Source organism: Sceloporus occidentalis, unplaced genomic scaffold, assembly GCF_023333645.1.
Source record: "Sceloporus occidentalis isolate IW3139 unplaced genomic scaffold, rSceOcc1.0.p SCAF_1, whole genome shotgun sequence".
In the NCBI taxonomy this organism is placed as follows: domain Eukaryota; kingdom Metazoa; phylum Chordata; class Lepidosauria; order Squamata; family Phrynosomatidae; genus Sceloporus; species Sceloporus occidentalis.
This window is the reverse complement of record NW_028316981.1, coordinates 179339793-179354673: the sequence shown is the minus strand read 5'-3', so window position 1 is coordinate 179354673 and position 14881 is coordinate 179339793. Positions and strand designations below refer to the sequence as shown.

Genomic DNA, 14881 nt, shown 5'->3' with positions numbered 1-14881 from the left:
CACTGCTGGTTAAAAAGAGGCCTCACTAGCAATACGGTTAGGACTGGTGTGACAATCCACTCTTAAGTCAGGAGCTCATCAAAAGAGAAAGCTCAACATTATAATTGCAAAGGCTCAAGTTATTTATCTACATGAAAGTCTCCTGAGTCACCACCATAGAATGATAGCTTGGGTTGAATTCTCAGTTTTAAGCTTTGACATTATCTGTGCTTTCGCCTGAATGCTTCTGGTACAGTCAATGAGCCAGATTCATGATACTTCTTCCTGTCATGTTACCATATTTTATGCTGTTCTAGGTTCTGTCAGTAGAAGAGAACAATTTAAATAACAACAGCAACTTATTATTATAAGATTAACTATATTATTATTTGTTATTGTTAATACCTTCGAGTCAATCCCAACGCACAGCGACCCTGTGCATGAGACATCTCCAAAACTCCCTATGCTCCTCTGCTTTGCTTAGGTCCTGCAAATTCATATCCATGACCTCCTTAATAAGAGACCATCCATCTAGCATGTGGCCTTCCTCTCTTTCTACTTCCCTCTATCTTTCCTAGCATTATTGTCCCTTTGAGTAAATCGTGCCTTCTCATGATGTAGAGAAAGTATGACAACCTCAACTTATCTTTGCTTCTAGGGAAATTTGAAGTTTCATAGAATCATAGAATCATAGAGTTGGATGAGACCACAAGGGCCATCCAGACCAGCCCCCTGCCATGCAGGAACTCTCAATCAAAGCATCCCTGACAGATGGCCATCCAGCCTCTGCTTAAAGAGCTCTAAGGAAGGAGACTCCACTACACTCCGAGGGAATTTGTTCCACTGTCAAACAGCTCTTACTGTCAGGAAGTTCCTCCTAATGTTGAGGTGAAATCCCCTTTCCTGCAGCTTGCATCCATTGTTCCGGATCCTGTTCTCTGGAGCAGCAGAAAAAAGCTTGCTGCCTCCTCAATGTGACATCCCTTCAAATATTTAAACAGGGCTATCATATCACCTCTTAACCTTCTCTTCTCCAGGCTAAACATCCACAGCTCCGTAAGTCGTTCCTCATAGGGCATGGTTTACAGACCCTTCACCATTTTAGTTGCCCTCCTTTGGACACGCTCGTTTCTCAACATCCTTTTTGAATTGTGGTGCCCAGAACTGGACACAATATTCTAGGTGGGGCCTGACCAGAGCAGAATAGAGTGGCACTATTACTTCCCTTGATCTAGACACTATACTTTTATTGATGCAGCCTAAAATCACATTGGGTTGTTAGCTGCCGCATCGCACTGTTGACTCATGTTCAATTTGTGGTCTACTTGGACTCCCAGATCCCTTTCACACATAGTCTTGTTCAGCCAGGTGTCACCCATGCCACATCTGTGCATTTCATTTTTCTGCCCTAAGTGCTTGATCTGATTATTATTGTTGTTGTTGTTATTGTTATTATTATTATTATTATTATATAACATTATATAACAACAACAACAACAACAACAACAGAGCTTGAAAACATTATTTTTTGACAACAGCTCCAAGAAACTCTCAGCTGTCATGGCCAGTGGCTTCTTACTATTATGATTAATTGAAGTTTTCCAGAAGATAGAACTAGAGAATTGCCCTAAACATTAAAATCTACAAAGACGTCTAAGGAAGAATAAATCATTATTTCTATAGTCAACTTTTTTTCCACAAAAAGCTGCAAGCCCCATCGTCTGCCAATATATTTTAAAATGTATAAAGCAAGATACACTTAGGCTCTGTATCAATCAAAGAATAACTAATCTGTATTAAGTAAATCTGAACACATATGATTGCTGAAGAAGCACAAGCACTACCTTGCAAGATCAACTCAAGAACTATTAAGAATAGCATTTCTTTCAGACACAACGAAAACCAACAAAAATTGGTCAGTGGTTTATTAGAGAGACCAATATTTAGCCCACACCTAGCAGTTACTCTGAAGATTTCTTCTCAGCCATGTAGATGGGTGGGGATCAGAGCCAAATCATGGTCAATAAAGCAGGCATGTATCAACAAACCAAAGTTAAGGCTTAGGTTCAAAAGACATGCTAAGCTACAGTTAATCCAGAAAAGGAAACAGAGAGAAAGAAAGACCAGAGCAGAACTAGAGGATCAGAGGGAGTTCATGAGTTAGTTTGGAGAATAAACGTGGAGTGGGTTCATTCTCCTACAGATAAACTGTGTTTGTCCCCAAATGTAGCTTCTCACCTATTTCACACTGTAGCTGTGATGATACAAAGGACCACGAAATTTATGTACTCTTCCCTGAACTCTTCAGGAAGAAGAGTAGACTGAGTCCAGTTTATAAAATATTCAGCCCCTAAAGACAAAGGACACAACTCCACCAGCAAATTGCAGAAGTTAGCTTCCAGAACATACCATATGGTGCATCCACCAAAGCTCTAAACAAATGTGCTAATTTTCTTTTCTATTGTTTTTATAAACAGCAGTTCTAGCAAATCTGACAGCAAATTCTAAAAGGGGAGGAGGGAATCAAGAAGAAAGGAGGCTCTACACCAGATTGTCCAAAAGAGTTCCAGAGGTTCTTCGTTTTTCTATCCTTAGTTACCCTAAGTAACTAGCTTCAACACTTGCCCAACACACCCAACTCAAGACCTCCACAGTCCACAGAGCTGGTGAGCTGACCTCAGAAGTGTGCTGGGTATGAGCTCTTAGAGAGAAGGTGATGAATGCTAGGTGCGAGGTCCAAGGCCTGTCCTTCAGAAGAAGATACAGAGGGTCAGTTTTGTCTCCCTCAGCAGGCAGATTGGGCTCCCTAAAAAGGTGGTTTGCTCACGTTCTTCTAGATTTAGAAGTTCACTTCGCCGGGGGTGGTGGGGTGAGGGTGGAACTGCAGAAAAACACAGCTCCTTGCTCTATAGTACCTTGCTGCTCTTGGAGAATTTCAGGAATGGCAACCCACCTCTTGGAGCAAAATAAAATAATATAAAATAAGAGGGTTGTCTGGGAGGGTTTGGGACCTGTAAAAATGGGCTGGAGACACATGTGGCCTACACACCTTTTTATTACTGAATATGTATCCTGCCTCTTCCCCAAAATGGGATCCAAGGTGGCTTACAATACATATATTGTCCGCTCCTTGTTTTAAAGACTCTTCATTTGGTCAGGGTATGGGAGGGACAGAGCTTCAGGACCGGTGTACACAAACCTCCAAGCCAGACTGGATGCATTGACATTGTAGAAATAAAGCAGTTTGACACTACATGAATGGTCATGGCTCCACTTTGCTTCAGATGTTCTGCAGCACTTCATGTTTCCAGTCTATTCCCTGAGTCCTGACATGCCATCACTAGCAATCGTGCTGCCAGCACGCTGGCATTGGGATGTGGAGAGAGCTTGATGGAGGGAGAGTGGTGGCTGCGTAGGAAGTGAGAAATCCTATGAGCTAGCACTGCAGCTGCCTAGGCTGGCTGCTTAATTTTTAATCCAGCGGGTGAAAAACGAGAGCCATTCATTGCTGGGAGCCTGGTGCTGCCAAGGACAGCCACCCCGCTAACCCTCCACGTGCCTTGTATCCTTTTCAGAAGTTCTACCTGTTCATTCAAACACCAGCCTCCACCTGAGACTCCTAGGCTCAATTATCTTTTCTTTTACTTCCAAAGCGACAAGCCAAGCTGGAGGTCGGTGGCCCCTTTTGTCAGGAAAAAGAAAAGAAAAAGGAGGAGGTGTAAGAGGATGGCTTTCAAGCCTCAACTCCATGCTGGGAAAAGAAAAGCCCTGCAGAGAGTGAAGGACTTCTTTGTGCAGACTGCCGAGAGGGGAGGAAGTGCCACTGCTTTAAAAAGGCAGAAATCAGAAGTCCCTTTGCATTCTGAGGAGCTATGAGATCAAAGCAGCAAGATGAAAAGGCATCTCTGGCCTGCAATTTGCCAGGGGCCAAATGACAGCCCCCCCCTGGGGCCCCGGAAGAAGTACTTCACACTTCAAGGCCTACTTTAAAGAATGTGTGTGTGTGTGTTGCTTTAATAGCAACAGCAGCAGCTGCCAGCCAGCCAGCCATTCAGGCAAGAATCACTTTTTCAGCCACTGCTGGTGACATAGAAGCTCATTCAAATGCATACTGAAAACCCCTTAATGTGGGTTAACTGTCCCCTTTTTAAAAATACCCTTTCAAGCACACTATTGCCCTTAAAACTACCGTACAGTGAAAAGTCACTTCCCCTCTTCTTCAAGATCTTTCAAAATGTGTCTAAGAGCCCTGGTGGGGCAGTGGTGAAACGCTGCCACAATGTTATGAGTTCGATTCCGCAGGGCTCCAGGTTGACTCAGCCCTCCATCCTTTCATAGGTCGGTAAAATGAGTACCCAGCAATTGGTTTACACATTGTAAACTGCTTAGAGAGTGCTTAGATCACTATGAAGTGGTATAGAAATGTAAAGTGCTATTGCTAAGGCTATATCCACATAGCAAAAATAATCCAGTTTGACCCTGTTTTAACTGCCATGGCTCAATGCTATGGAATTCGAAGAATTGTAGCTCTGTGAAACATTTGGCCCTATCAGAGAGCTCTGGTGCCACAAGACACTACAAATCCTAGCATTCCATAGTATTGAACCATGGTAGTTTAAGTGGTGTCAATCTGTATTATTTCTGCAGTGTGGATGCAACCTACAATTAAAAAGAAGATAGATGAACGATTACTAGCACAAGAACATGTGCCAGAGACCATGAAACCCAAGAGGTTCAAAGTCAAGAAAAGGGGGGACACTGCAACATCTGAGGGATAAACAGATTTTACCAGAAAAGAAATAGAGGTTGAAAATATTGAATTCTGCAAGCCTGCATAGTTTTACTGGCATGTTACATAATGGGCAGGATGAGGGTGGGATCAGCCAGCCAATGTTGAGAGGTAATGGGAAGACAGCTCACCAACTCCCGGAGAGCCCCAACCTGCCCATTCCTAGCATAAACTGATGTTACTAAGTTTCCCAACCACCACACAATACAACCTATGCTCTTGCCCACATTATGGGCTCCCAGGAGATAATCTGCTGCGAGAAGTGACAGCTTCAGCCATGTTGGATAAAACTGCTACCATTTCCAGTTGGTATACTCAGAGATGATGAGAGCTGCAGTCCAACCTATTTGGAGAGTCAAATGTTGGGGAAGATTTGTTTAATTAAATGCCAAAGAGTTGCTGTTTACTTGATGAAATTCCTATACAGAGCTCACTTCTATACTGGAATTCTAAGAATGCACAAAGCTACTAAAGCAGGAATGGGCAACGGCAATGCCCTATGGAGCCATTTTACTGGCTGGCCATACCTTTTGTTTTTGTTGTTGGGTCAAAGTAGATACTGAAGCCTTGTTAAAGAACCAAACAGAAGTGAATGTTAAAAAAAGCAAACTAAAGTGAATATACTGTACATCTGTGTGTTCTTGTAAAAATCCAAGTTCAGTCCTGTATAGAATAAGATTACCGGTAGCTTTAAAACTACATATACCAAAAAGCCACCTCAATGCCATTGAACTAGTGAGAGGAAAAATCTGGGTGATGAGAAGATATGTGATGCATTTTATCTGCAGCAGGGGTAGGCAACCTGCGGCCCGCGGGCCGGATGCGGCCCGGCAAGGCCTTGGGACCAGCCCCAGCCTGGTCCTGCCGCCGATTGCCACCAGAGCCTTTGGCCTCTCGCGTGAGGGTGTGGGGCCTTTGGCCTATCAGGAGGAGGCAGGCAAGGGGGGGCAATTGTCTATAGAAGCCTCTGAAACATGCATTTATATTAACATTTTTTTTAAAAAATCAGCAAATTTTTTGCATGTCCTCCATTTTTTTAAAAAAGTGTCCTCCATTTGAAAATTTTGTCCCACATTTGCCCCGGTTTATTTATTTATTTATTTATTTTTTAAAAAATTTATTTAATTATTTATTTTTTTGCTTCGGCCCCCCAGTTCTCTGAGGGACAGCAACCCGGCCCCTGGCTCAAAAAGATTGCCTACCCCTGATCTGCAGCAATGAAAGGGAAACATTTCCCCTTCTGCAGAGTTGGGAATATTTTCACTAACTTCACCACTGCTTGCATCTTGTCAATATTCTCCAGGTCCTTGTGGCTATGTTAAACAACAAACATTTCAACTTCCTTCTTCCAATGACCTGCAGAAATGTCATGATGGAAGCGTGTGTGGTGGGATTTCTGGACTGAGTTGGAATGTAGTTGTGAGGTACTGGACTGAAGCTTGGGATGAGTAGGTGGAAGCAGAAAACTTCCTGGGTGACCCTGGGCCAGTTACACTGTCTCTTTGCCTAGCTGACCTCACAGCGTTGTTGTAAGAACAAAAATGGGGAGAAGGAGAGCCATATACATTGCTTTGAGTCCAATGAAAGAAAAGTGTGAAATAGATATAACAAATACAATTCTGTCGCAAACAGTGTTGTCAGAAGCCTTTTTTCTACCCGAGACAGAGCCACAAATTCTGCCCTCACAACCTCCAAGTCACACACTATCCAAAGCTAGACACATTATTTTTGTTTATAAGTCAGAAAAATCCCACAGGGACCTTTCCACACTCTGACAGTTAATATACATAAAATTTTATATATATATATATATATATCTTGCTATCCTTTAATAACACCAAAGATCTGAGGCCTGACATGCCCTCCTCACTTGGGGGCCTGCCCTAGCTCCAAACCAGCAGGCCTCCTTTCACACACATCACAGTGCAGCATAAAAAGACCCTAATTTTGCACCCATATCCTCTTTCTCCAGCCTCCTCACCCTTGCAGGTCTCAAGCAGATGGCTTATTTAATGAAATCAGCTTTTTTAAAAATGCTGACATCCCTGCAAGGTGCCTCCAAGCTGCACCATTCCCCACACTCTCTGGACCGCACAGCTGAGATGGCCAGGTGTCTGACTGACTACAGCACCAGAAAGCAGCTGGCTTCCTACTTCCAGGGGGGCCTGGGGACTGTAAGAAGTGTCCTTTTTATGCCAGCACCCAAGAATGCATCTGGTGTTTCCCAGTACTGTTGAGCCAGGAGCTTAGAAAGCTGAGCAAATTCAGAGGAATAGTGGGAAGCAGATACAACTCTACCACAAAATGTATCATTTATTCTAGACTCAATGCTACATTTGGGGTAGGAACCTGGTATGACTCCAACATCTCATTTCAGAAAGGCTTGTTGTGGGAGCCCTTTAGTGCTTGAGTGGAGCAGAAAATAGACCAGGATCCAGTTGGTAGATCTCTGGGGGATATGCCATAGATTGGCAGAGACTTCCAATTCTTAGTTTTTTAACAACAGCTTAAAAAGGACAACAAACTAACTCCCCCTTAATAATTCAGAAATGGAAAATGTTAAGGACAACATGGAGTGGATTTTTGGCATGAAAGCAGTTTGAGCTTAGTTTGTTCTAACACTTAAAACCAGTTCCCAGGCTGAGCTGAGAATTCTTTAATCCCAATGGTATTTCTTTTCCGCTTGACTCTGGCTGCTGGATATCAGGGGTTTAGTAACAAACTAAACTGGTTGAGATACTAAACCACACACCTACAGTTGGAGCCCGTATCCAGAGTCCAGCAACAGTCAAGGAAATCCTCCAGATTGAGTGGAAACTCAACACAACTGGCCTGCTGAAAGTGTACTTTTAGAAAATGCCTACATGCACTATTTTATACACTTATATTGTCTTTCAAAAGTGAGCCACAACTGGTTCCTCTCCCCACCATGTATTTTCAGAGTGAACAGAAGATTAAAAGAGAGAGACATGTGCCTTGCTGGGAACATTAAACAATCAGGGATGGTTGTCTGCACTGTAATTCTGCATGAAAATGAGAAGGGGGAGAATCATAATTTGGTTAAGATACAGCATTTAAGTCTCTGAGAATATCAAGGTGCTTTATTATTTGAAGTAAAAGTCAAGTCCTTTATAGCTGCAAACAAGAAGATTCCCCCTTTCTATTCCCACCTAAACATGGTGACTGGACCAGTATTTGGTATATGTGGCTTTAAAATAAATAAATAAATAAATAAATAATCCCTGAACTGTAGTGTTGAAAGGCACTGCCAGAAGTCATGTAGTCCAATTCTCTGCTGATGCAGAGAATCCACTGCTATAGAATCATAAAGTTGGAAGGACTCACAAACATAATCTAATTTTACCACAGCACTGAGGATGTGACAGTGTCGTCCACCATATCTGGTAGGGTAGGGCAGGCTGTGTGGCACAGGCATCTTTCTGACAAAAAAGAGGAATAGCTGGGAGGAAGATCACCATGTCTCCCTGCATCTTCGACAAGAGGTAGTTGGATCATTCTAACTAATGACAGAGTCGGCCCTATTTACTGATTTACCATAGGAAATGGTCATAACCTCTGCTCCTTCGAAGGTTATGCCATCTTCCTGATCACAACACGGTTTAGAATGGAAAACAAAGGAAAAACCAAAGCTATATCATCCCCCTGCTGACAGCCACCTCTCACCTGTCCTGCTTTTGCTGTTAGTCAAGATCTCCTGGAGGCGTTCCTGGAGTTTGTCTGCTCGCTTCCGTTCCAGGTGGAGCTGCCGCTTCAGGTCTTTCAACTTTTGTGGGGGCAGAAATGGTGGAGAGGGAAATCAGGGCTAGTGGCAGGACTCCCCAAAGCTTAACCACACAATACTCCAGTTTTAGTGTCAAATCTAAATTGTTAAAATGCTGAAATAAGAAATCCAAGCACACCTGCCAAAATCTCTCATTCAGACACCAGTGAGGAACTACAGCCATCCTCCCCAGAAAAGAAAAGGCCATTGCTACAGAAAAACGTAATTCCATTTGACAATACCTTGATGTAAACAGTGACATGACAAGAAGAAGGCAACCTTCTCTCAAGCACCCTCATCACTATGGCAGTTATCCAAACAGCTGCCTTCTCTTGGAAACAGGTAGTGTTTATCTAATGCCAATGTAACTGTGTCCTCTTGATTCAAACCAGAACTTGGAAATGTAACACACATATACCTTTGTGGTTGAGAGCTCTCCAAATTCCCCAGCCAACATGGTCACTGGCTGGGGGATTTGAGGGGTTGTCAAAGGGGTTCCAAACTCTGACCTAAACATATCTCTGCAAATTAAGACAGACAAGACAATCTCCATGTCATTAAACAGATACATTGGCTAAAGACCACAGGGAGCCTAGGATTGGAAGGCACTTAAGTTGGAAGGCAGCTCAACATCTTAGCTGCAGAGCTGAAATGTTCAGGATGGGTTGGGGGGAAGGTATTGGAAAAGCAGCACCAGGACCACAGAGGTATGGTCCATAAAGGGACATGTGGCTGCAAACCCCAACATCGGAGGGGGGGGGGGTTGATTCTACAATTTTAACATTCCCTCGTATTTCTGGTTGTTCAGATAACCTGCCAGTGGTGAGAAGGCAAGCCTGGCAATTCAAGGATATGCATGAGACACCACTCGGTATGGAACGAGGGAGGAAGGGGGCACCACTGAAGCAGCTGAGAGTTTAATGCACTTATAAGCCCCCAGGCAAAGCGGAACATCAGGGGAGCACAGTGGCTGCACCTTGGCAGTTCACAGCAGTCCCTGATCCTTCTCTCCAGGCCTATGGCCCTGGTTCCCCCCACTGGGAATGTCAAATGGCGCATTGCAGTGTCCAAGTGCGGTGGTGCAGGGGAACTCCTTGTTCCTGATGTTCTCTTTTCGCAGGGTGTGTGTGTGTGTTTGAGAGAGGGGGAGAGAGACAGAAAGGGAGAGGAATTTAGGATATTTTGCCTTCAATCCACAAAAAAAATCTAAAAATTTCCTTATGGGATGGGGGAATAGAGAGGGAGACTGAGAGGCTCAACTCTCAGTTCTAGTGGGTGAAAGGTAGCAAATGGTTGGAACAAACAGGAGAGGCATCCTTGAATTCAAGGGTCAGTTCAACAGGGCCTGTTTGCCTTTGCTGTTATCTCACCCCCCTCCCCATGTCCCTCATCAGGATTCCCCAGCTTACCGCTGCACTGCCTTTCTTCTCCAGGATCCGCTGTCCATCTACTGTGTCCTTCACCTCCTGTCAGGGTGACAAGGAAGTCACAGATCCACTCTCAATGACTCTGCTAGGCCCAGAGGTGTCAGGTTACATTTCTATCACACTGATAACACACTGGGCAACATTCCCCTCTGCTCACCTCATCCATATAATCACTTCATTCTGAGCAGCAGAATTGCTATTATTCAAGGATCACAAATTTAACTGTTGGGTCACAACTGTTCTGTAAGTTGTGGAATGTGACTCCCATCCTCATATTCCTGGGAGGTGGTGGAAATGGCTTTTTTCCTTTTCTTCTTTTAAGAAGCAAGCAAGGTTCTGATCCTCATAGGAGCATAAATTATCTTTTTTTTAAAACCCAGGCAGTTAAATCTTTACACTCTGCACACTTTATTTCTGCTGCTAGAGTTCACTGCTAAATCCTCTACCACCCACCAGCATGCAGGAGCTCCTTTAACATCCTCTCTGTTGTTGTTCTATTCAGCAGAAAGGAGAAGTAAATCTCCCACAATGTGGGTAAGCATCTCCAGACCTTCAATCTACAATCTGATAAAATGAGGTGGAAGGGGAAGGTTATTTGGGGAGGTTGGAAAGCTGAAGGATGGCATTCTTTGGCTTCAACAAGCAGAACAGCTGGCACCAAGCAGCCCAGGGAGGCTGCTCCGCTGCCTTCCAGGAAGAATATAATGGCAAAGTCTAGCTTGGTCCCATTTATCAGCCAGAGAAGTAACAGTTGCAGATTGTATTTTTCTCTCCCCACCAACTTGCATGGGAAGGAACATTCATAACAACCTTGTGTCAGCCTGCAGATAGCCCTCCTTAAAGAAGACCAGAAACAGAAAATGCAGGCCTATAACTAACATGTTCAATTTTTGTCTCCTGTTTGCCTGATGAAGAAGCCAGTGTGACTTCGAAAGCTTGCAACATATAATTGTGCATTTTGGTTCACCCCATAAAGGTATCACTGTTTGGATGTTCTAGGATTTGCTATAAGGCCAACACAGCTACCCCTAGATTTTTTTTGTAACTAAGCGTTAGAGTTTAATGTTTGTTTCCTCTGCTTTTCCCCACCTTCACCTTTTGTTTGGTGTCTTTTAGACCATAAAGCAGAGAAAAAAGACTGTTGTTACTGATACAGTGGGCCCTTGGTAGCTGCTGAGGTAGGCTCCTGGACCCCCCTCGCCATGGATTACCAAATCTGTGGATGTTTAAATTCCATTATATACAATGGTTTAGTAAAATGGTGTGGGGTTTTTTCTATACAATGGGGAAATTGTGACTTGCATTTTGGAATTATTATTTTTGGAGAGGGGAATATTTTCAAGCGATGGATACGGGAATCTGTGGATGCAGAATCCATGGATATGGAAGAACATCTGTATTTGTAAGCTATACTGGGAGCTCTACTTGGCTGGAGCAGTAGGGGAAATGCTAATGTCAATACTGATGGTGACATTATGGTCCTCTCTCAGTGCAACCCTGGCTACACACAGTTTTCACTTCTTGCAACTGACCTGGAGAGGCACCCACATAAGAGACTAGGGCTCCTGTCTGGGAATTAAATGCCCAAGTCCATATCTGAATATTTGAATTGGGGAGAAATGGCGCCACCTGTCTATCTATGTCAAGCATTACAAGCACCCTGGGGAAAGAGACATACTCTGGCAGATGGGCAATCCTGGCAAAAAGAAAGGGAACAGATGGACCTAGGAACCTCACGCTGCCAAGCACCAGTTCCCAGGGGAAGCTGGCAGGCAGCAGCACATGCACACCTGTTTCAGGCGGTTGATTGTATCCATGTGTTCATCCCTGGCTCTTTCGATCTCTCGCAACTTCTCCTTGGTTGCTTCCACTTCTTGGTCCTTCAACTGCACAGGAAACAACCCAATAACAGATTGGTTGCAAATAAGGTGTTCAGAAGATAGAACTACATATTGGGCAGCAATTATTAGATTTCCAATTCTGTATATGTTCCTCATGTAGAAAATTCCAGAGGATTGGGATGGGGTGGGGAGAAGTAGGGGAGAAGCAGAAAGTGGAGAGGGATACATTTTTACCCCAGCAGTTTCTCCCCCCCCCCCCCCACCTGATCAACAAACACATCTCAAAAGGCTGGGTGGGGCTGGGAGGTAAAGAAGAAATATAGAATAGGAGAGCGGTGTGTTGTGGGAGAGTTCAGTGCTTCCTCTCCTGTCTAGCACTTCTCTTGGCAACTGATCCTGCACTGCATTTCATGCTGGTAACTGGGAATCCCTTGCAGTTCCAAAGTCACAATCAGCACCGGCCACCTCTTCACATCCAAAAAGATGTAGGATTGAGAGGCCTAATTTAGTTCAAAGATTAGAAGGGGGGAGGGTATTTGCCAGACCTCATCTCCCATCATCCCACCCAACTGTCATGCTGGCTCCGGCTACTGGGAGATGAAACCCATACATGTTGAGAGGCAAACACTTCTCATCTCTGTTTGATCTTTTTTAAGGGAGTGTTCTTTCACTGTTGTAAACCACTCTGTAATACATTTTGATAAACAATGAAATAAAAATATTTTAACATAAACAAATAAAAACAAAATAACTCCACTGTGGGATGTGGTCCTAGTTGAGTTACCTAGCCAGAGGATTCTTTTGCCAGAATTAATCATGGGCATAGCTAGATGGGATCTGAAATTGACCATGTCTGAATCAGTATCCCAAGTCAGGATGCTCCTTTCTTTTGGTGCAGCCTCCAGATTAACTCACATAGGCTGTAGCAAGCCATCACCAGCAATAAGCAAGCAAGTCCTGCCAACCAGTAGTGCTTGTTGAGTGCTGGATGCAGGGACGTAGCCAAGGGGGGGGGGGGGTTCTTGGGGTCCAGACCCCCCCCTTCCATTAGAAAAATGAATGGTGTGTGCTGCTGCACCGCTGCACTCAAGCTCCATTATAATGGTGGCACTTAGTCTGGACCCTCCCCTCCTAAAATCCTAGCTACGTCCCTGCTGGATGGCATGTGGGAGGATGCTCACTGTGCAGGGTGCTAAAAGGAGACTTTTGCCTTTTCTCCTGATAAGGAGGACATCACAACACCCACCCTCTCCATACCTGCAGGTCAGTCACATGCTGCTCCTTACAGGCTTGCAGGGCTTCTGCATGTTCCAGCTGGTGCTTTTCTATCAGCTCCTGGAGAAGAGGGAGAAGAAACCAACAGATACCTTTAGAACAAGACCTGAAGTTGACCAGGCCTATGAGGCCTTAGGGGCTCTTCTAATAGGGAACCTTGGGCTCTCTAGAGGTCTTGGAAAACAACTCCCATGGTCAATGGCTGTGGTCAGGCTAGCTAGAATTTCAAGCAGCCGAAGTCCAAAATATCTGGAGCCCCAGGGATAAATGACGCCACCTCTGATGTGTGTGTCCTATTGTGAAAGAGCAAGCAGTCAGTAGAGTAGTGATCAGGATTAGAGATTTGCACAACCGGGATCAGAGAAGCCTCTGTGCCATATGTTTCTTATCTAGAATGTCACCTCAGCCTCTTTAAGTCGCCGCTCGAACCAGCCTTTTGTGCCATCCATAGACTGTATTTGCAGGCGCAGCTCCTCCACTGTTTGCTGCATGGATTCCAGCTCCTGGCTACGACCCTAGAAGTGCAAGAGAAAAGGTAGAAATGCAGGTGCTCCAGGAATGCAGGTCAAGACATAAGTTAGGTCTTGCAGGACACAGGATCCAGCATCCTAAAGCTCTCAGCTTTCATTAAAAGAAACAAAGATCAAATTTCCAGGCCTTAAGGTTTGGATAAGCTCAATTCTCAGGAGATGTAATTTGGGATTGCAGTTTTTTGACCAATACCTTCTCCTCCTTAAGCTGGCCACGCAGCTCATCTTCTTGCCGCTTCTTGTGCTCGTGCAGTTCCCGCAGCTCTCGCTCATAGCGTGCCCGCACAGCCAACACCTCTTTCTCATGCTGCAGACGGAGGTTACTAATCTCTTCCTTATGGCGTCCTTTTTCCTGGAGGGTCTCAATGGCCATCTCATCGAGCATGCCTTTGCGCTTCTCTGCTGTCTGGAAAGCAGAGCCGCATCACAGTGATCGCCTTGCATCAAGAAGAATGGCGTAGCCCTGACACTGACAAACCAAATGCAGAGTTCCTCACCTACCACAGACCACAGTGTAGAACCAAAATTATTCTGGTTCATGAAGCCTAGTCAAACTTTACCAGAAGTTTTTGGAGAGAAGTGAGACTTAATTCTCTACCTGCCCCTGCTCTTGCCCTCACTTACCTTCCGAGTCTCCTCAAGGTCTTGTAACAACCTCTCTTTTTCCTGCCCAAGTTCTTGTAGCTGCTCCAGGAGACGAGTATTGGCCCGGAGTGACTCCTAAGAGACAAAAGTGAAGATGGGCTAAAGTACTGTACTGTCCTTTAGGACAAGCCCTGCCCCTCCCTCCACAACCAAGTTCTCTGTAAGAGCATCTCTGATGGACAGCTGGGAACACTCAGGAGCATACAAACGGAGACCCATAACTTCCCGTAACACACTTATTTATATATTAAAATTATAAAATTGTGGAAAGTAATACAAGGATCATGTAGCCCAAGCCCCTGGCAATACAGAAATCCACAGCATCCCTGAAAGGAAGTTGTCTTACTACATTTCTGTCTAATTCTGTTTAAAAAACACCAGTGAGGAAAGCTCACCACTTTCCAAGGTACTCTTTTCCACTACTGAATAGCTCTTACAATAAGGAAATTCCTTCTAATGTTCAGTAACAGTCTCCTTTCTTGTAATCTGACTCAACTATTTGGAGAAACAGAAAATATGGTAGCTTCATCTTCCACTATACACTCCAACAGATATTTGAAAATGGCTATCATATCACTTCTCAGTCTTCTCTCTACAGCATAATATACCCAAAT

At 44.3% G+C, this 14881-nt stretch overlaps 1 protein-coding gene across 2 annotated transcripts in view; it reads right to left on the bottom strand.

The window, feature by feature from the left end:
• The window catches only part of GRIPAP1 (GRIP1 associated protein 1), a 64627-nt gene that overhangs the window by 22493 nt on the left and 27253 nt on the right, over window positions 1-14881 (bottom strand). For both annotated transcript variants that reach the window (XM_089484396.1, XM_089484405.1), the window contains 7 exons: window positions 14247-14342; window positions 13816-14028; window positions 13494-13607; window positions 13075-13152; window positions 11767-11862; window positions 9959-10015; window positions 8453-8552 (listed from right to left, as the gene is read on the bottom strand). In XM_089484396.1, coding sequence (XP_089340522.1) covers window positions 8453-8552; window positions 9959-10015; window positions 11767-11862; window positions 13075-13152; window positions 13494-13607; window positions 13816-14028; window positions 14247-14342 — 754 coding nt within the window. The remainder of the gene's footprint in view (window positions 1-8452; window positions 8553-9958; window positions 10016-11766; window positions 11863-13074; window positions 13153-13493; window positions 13608-13815; window positions 14029-14246; window positions 14343-14881) is intronic.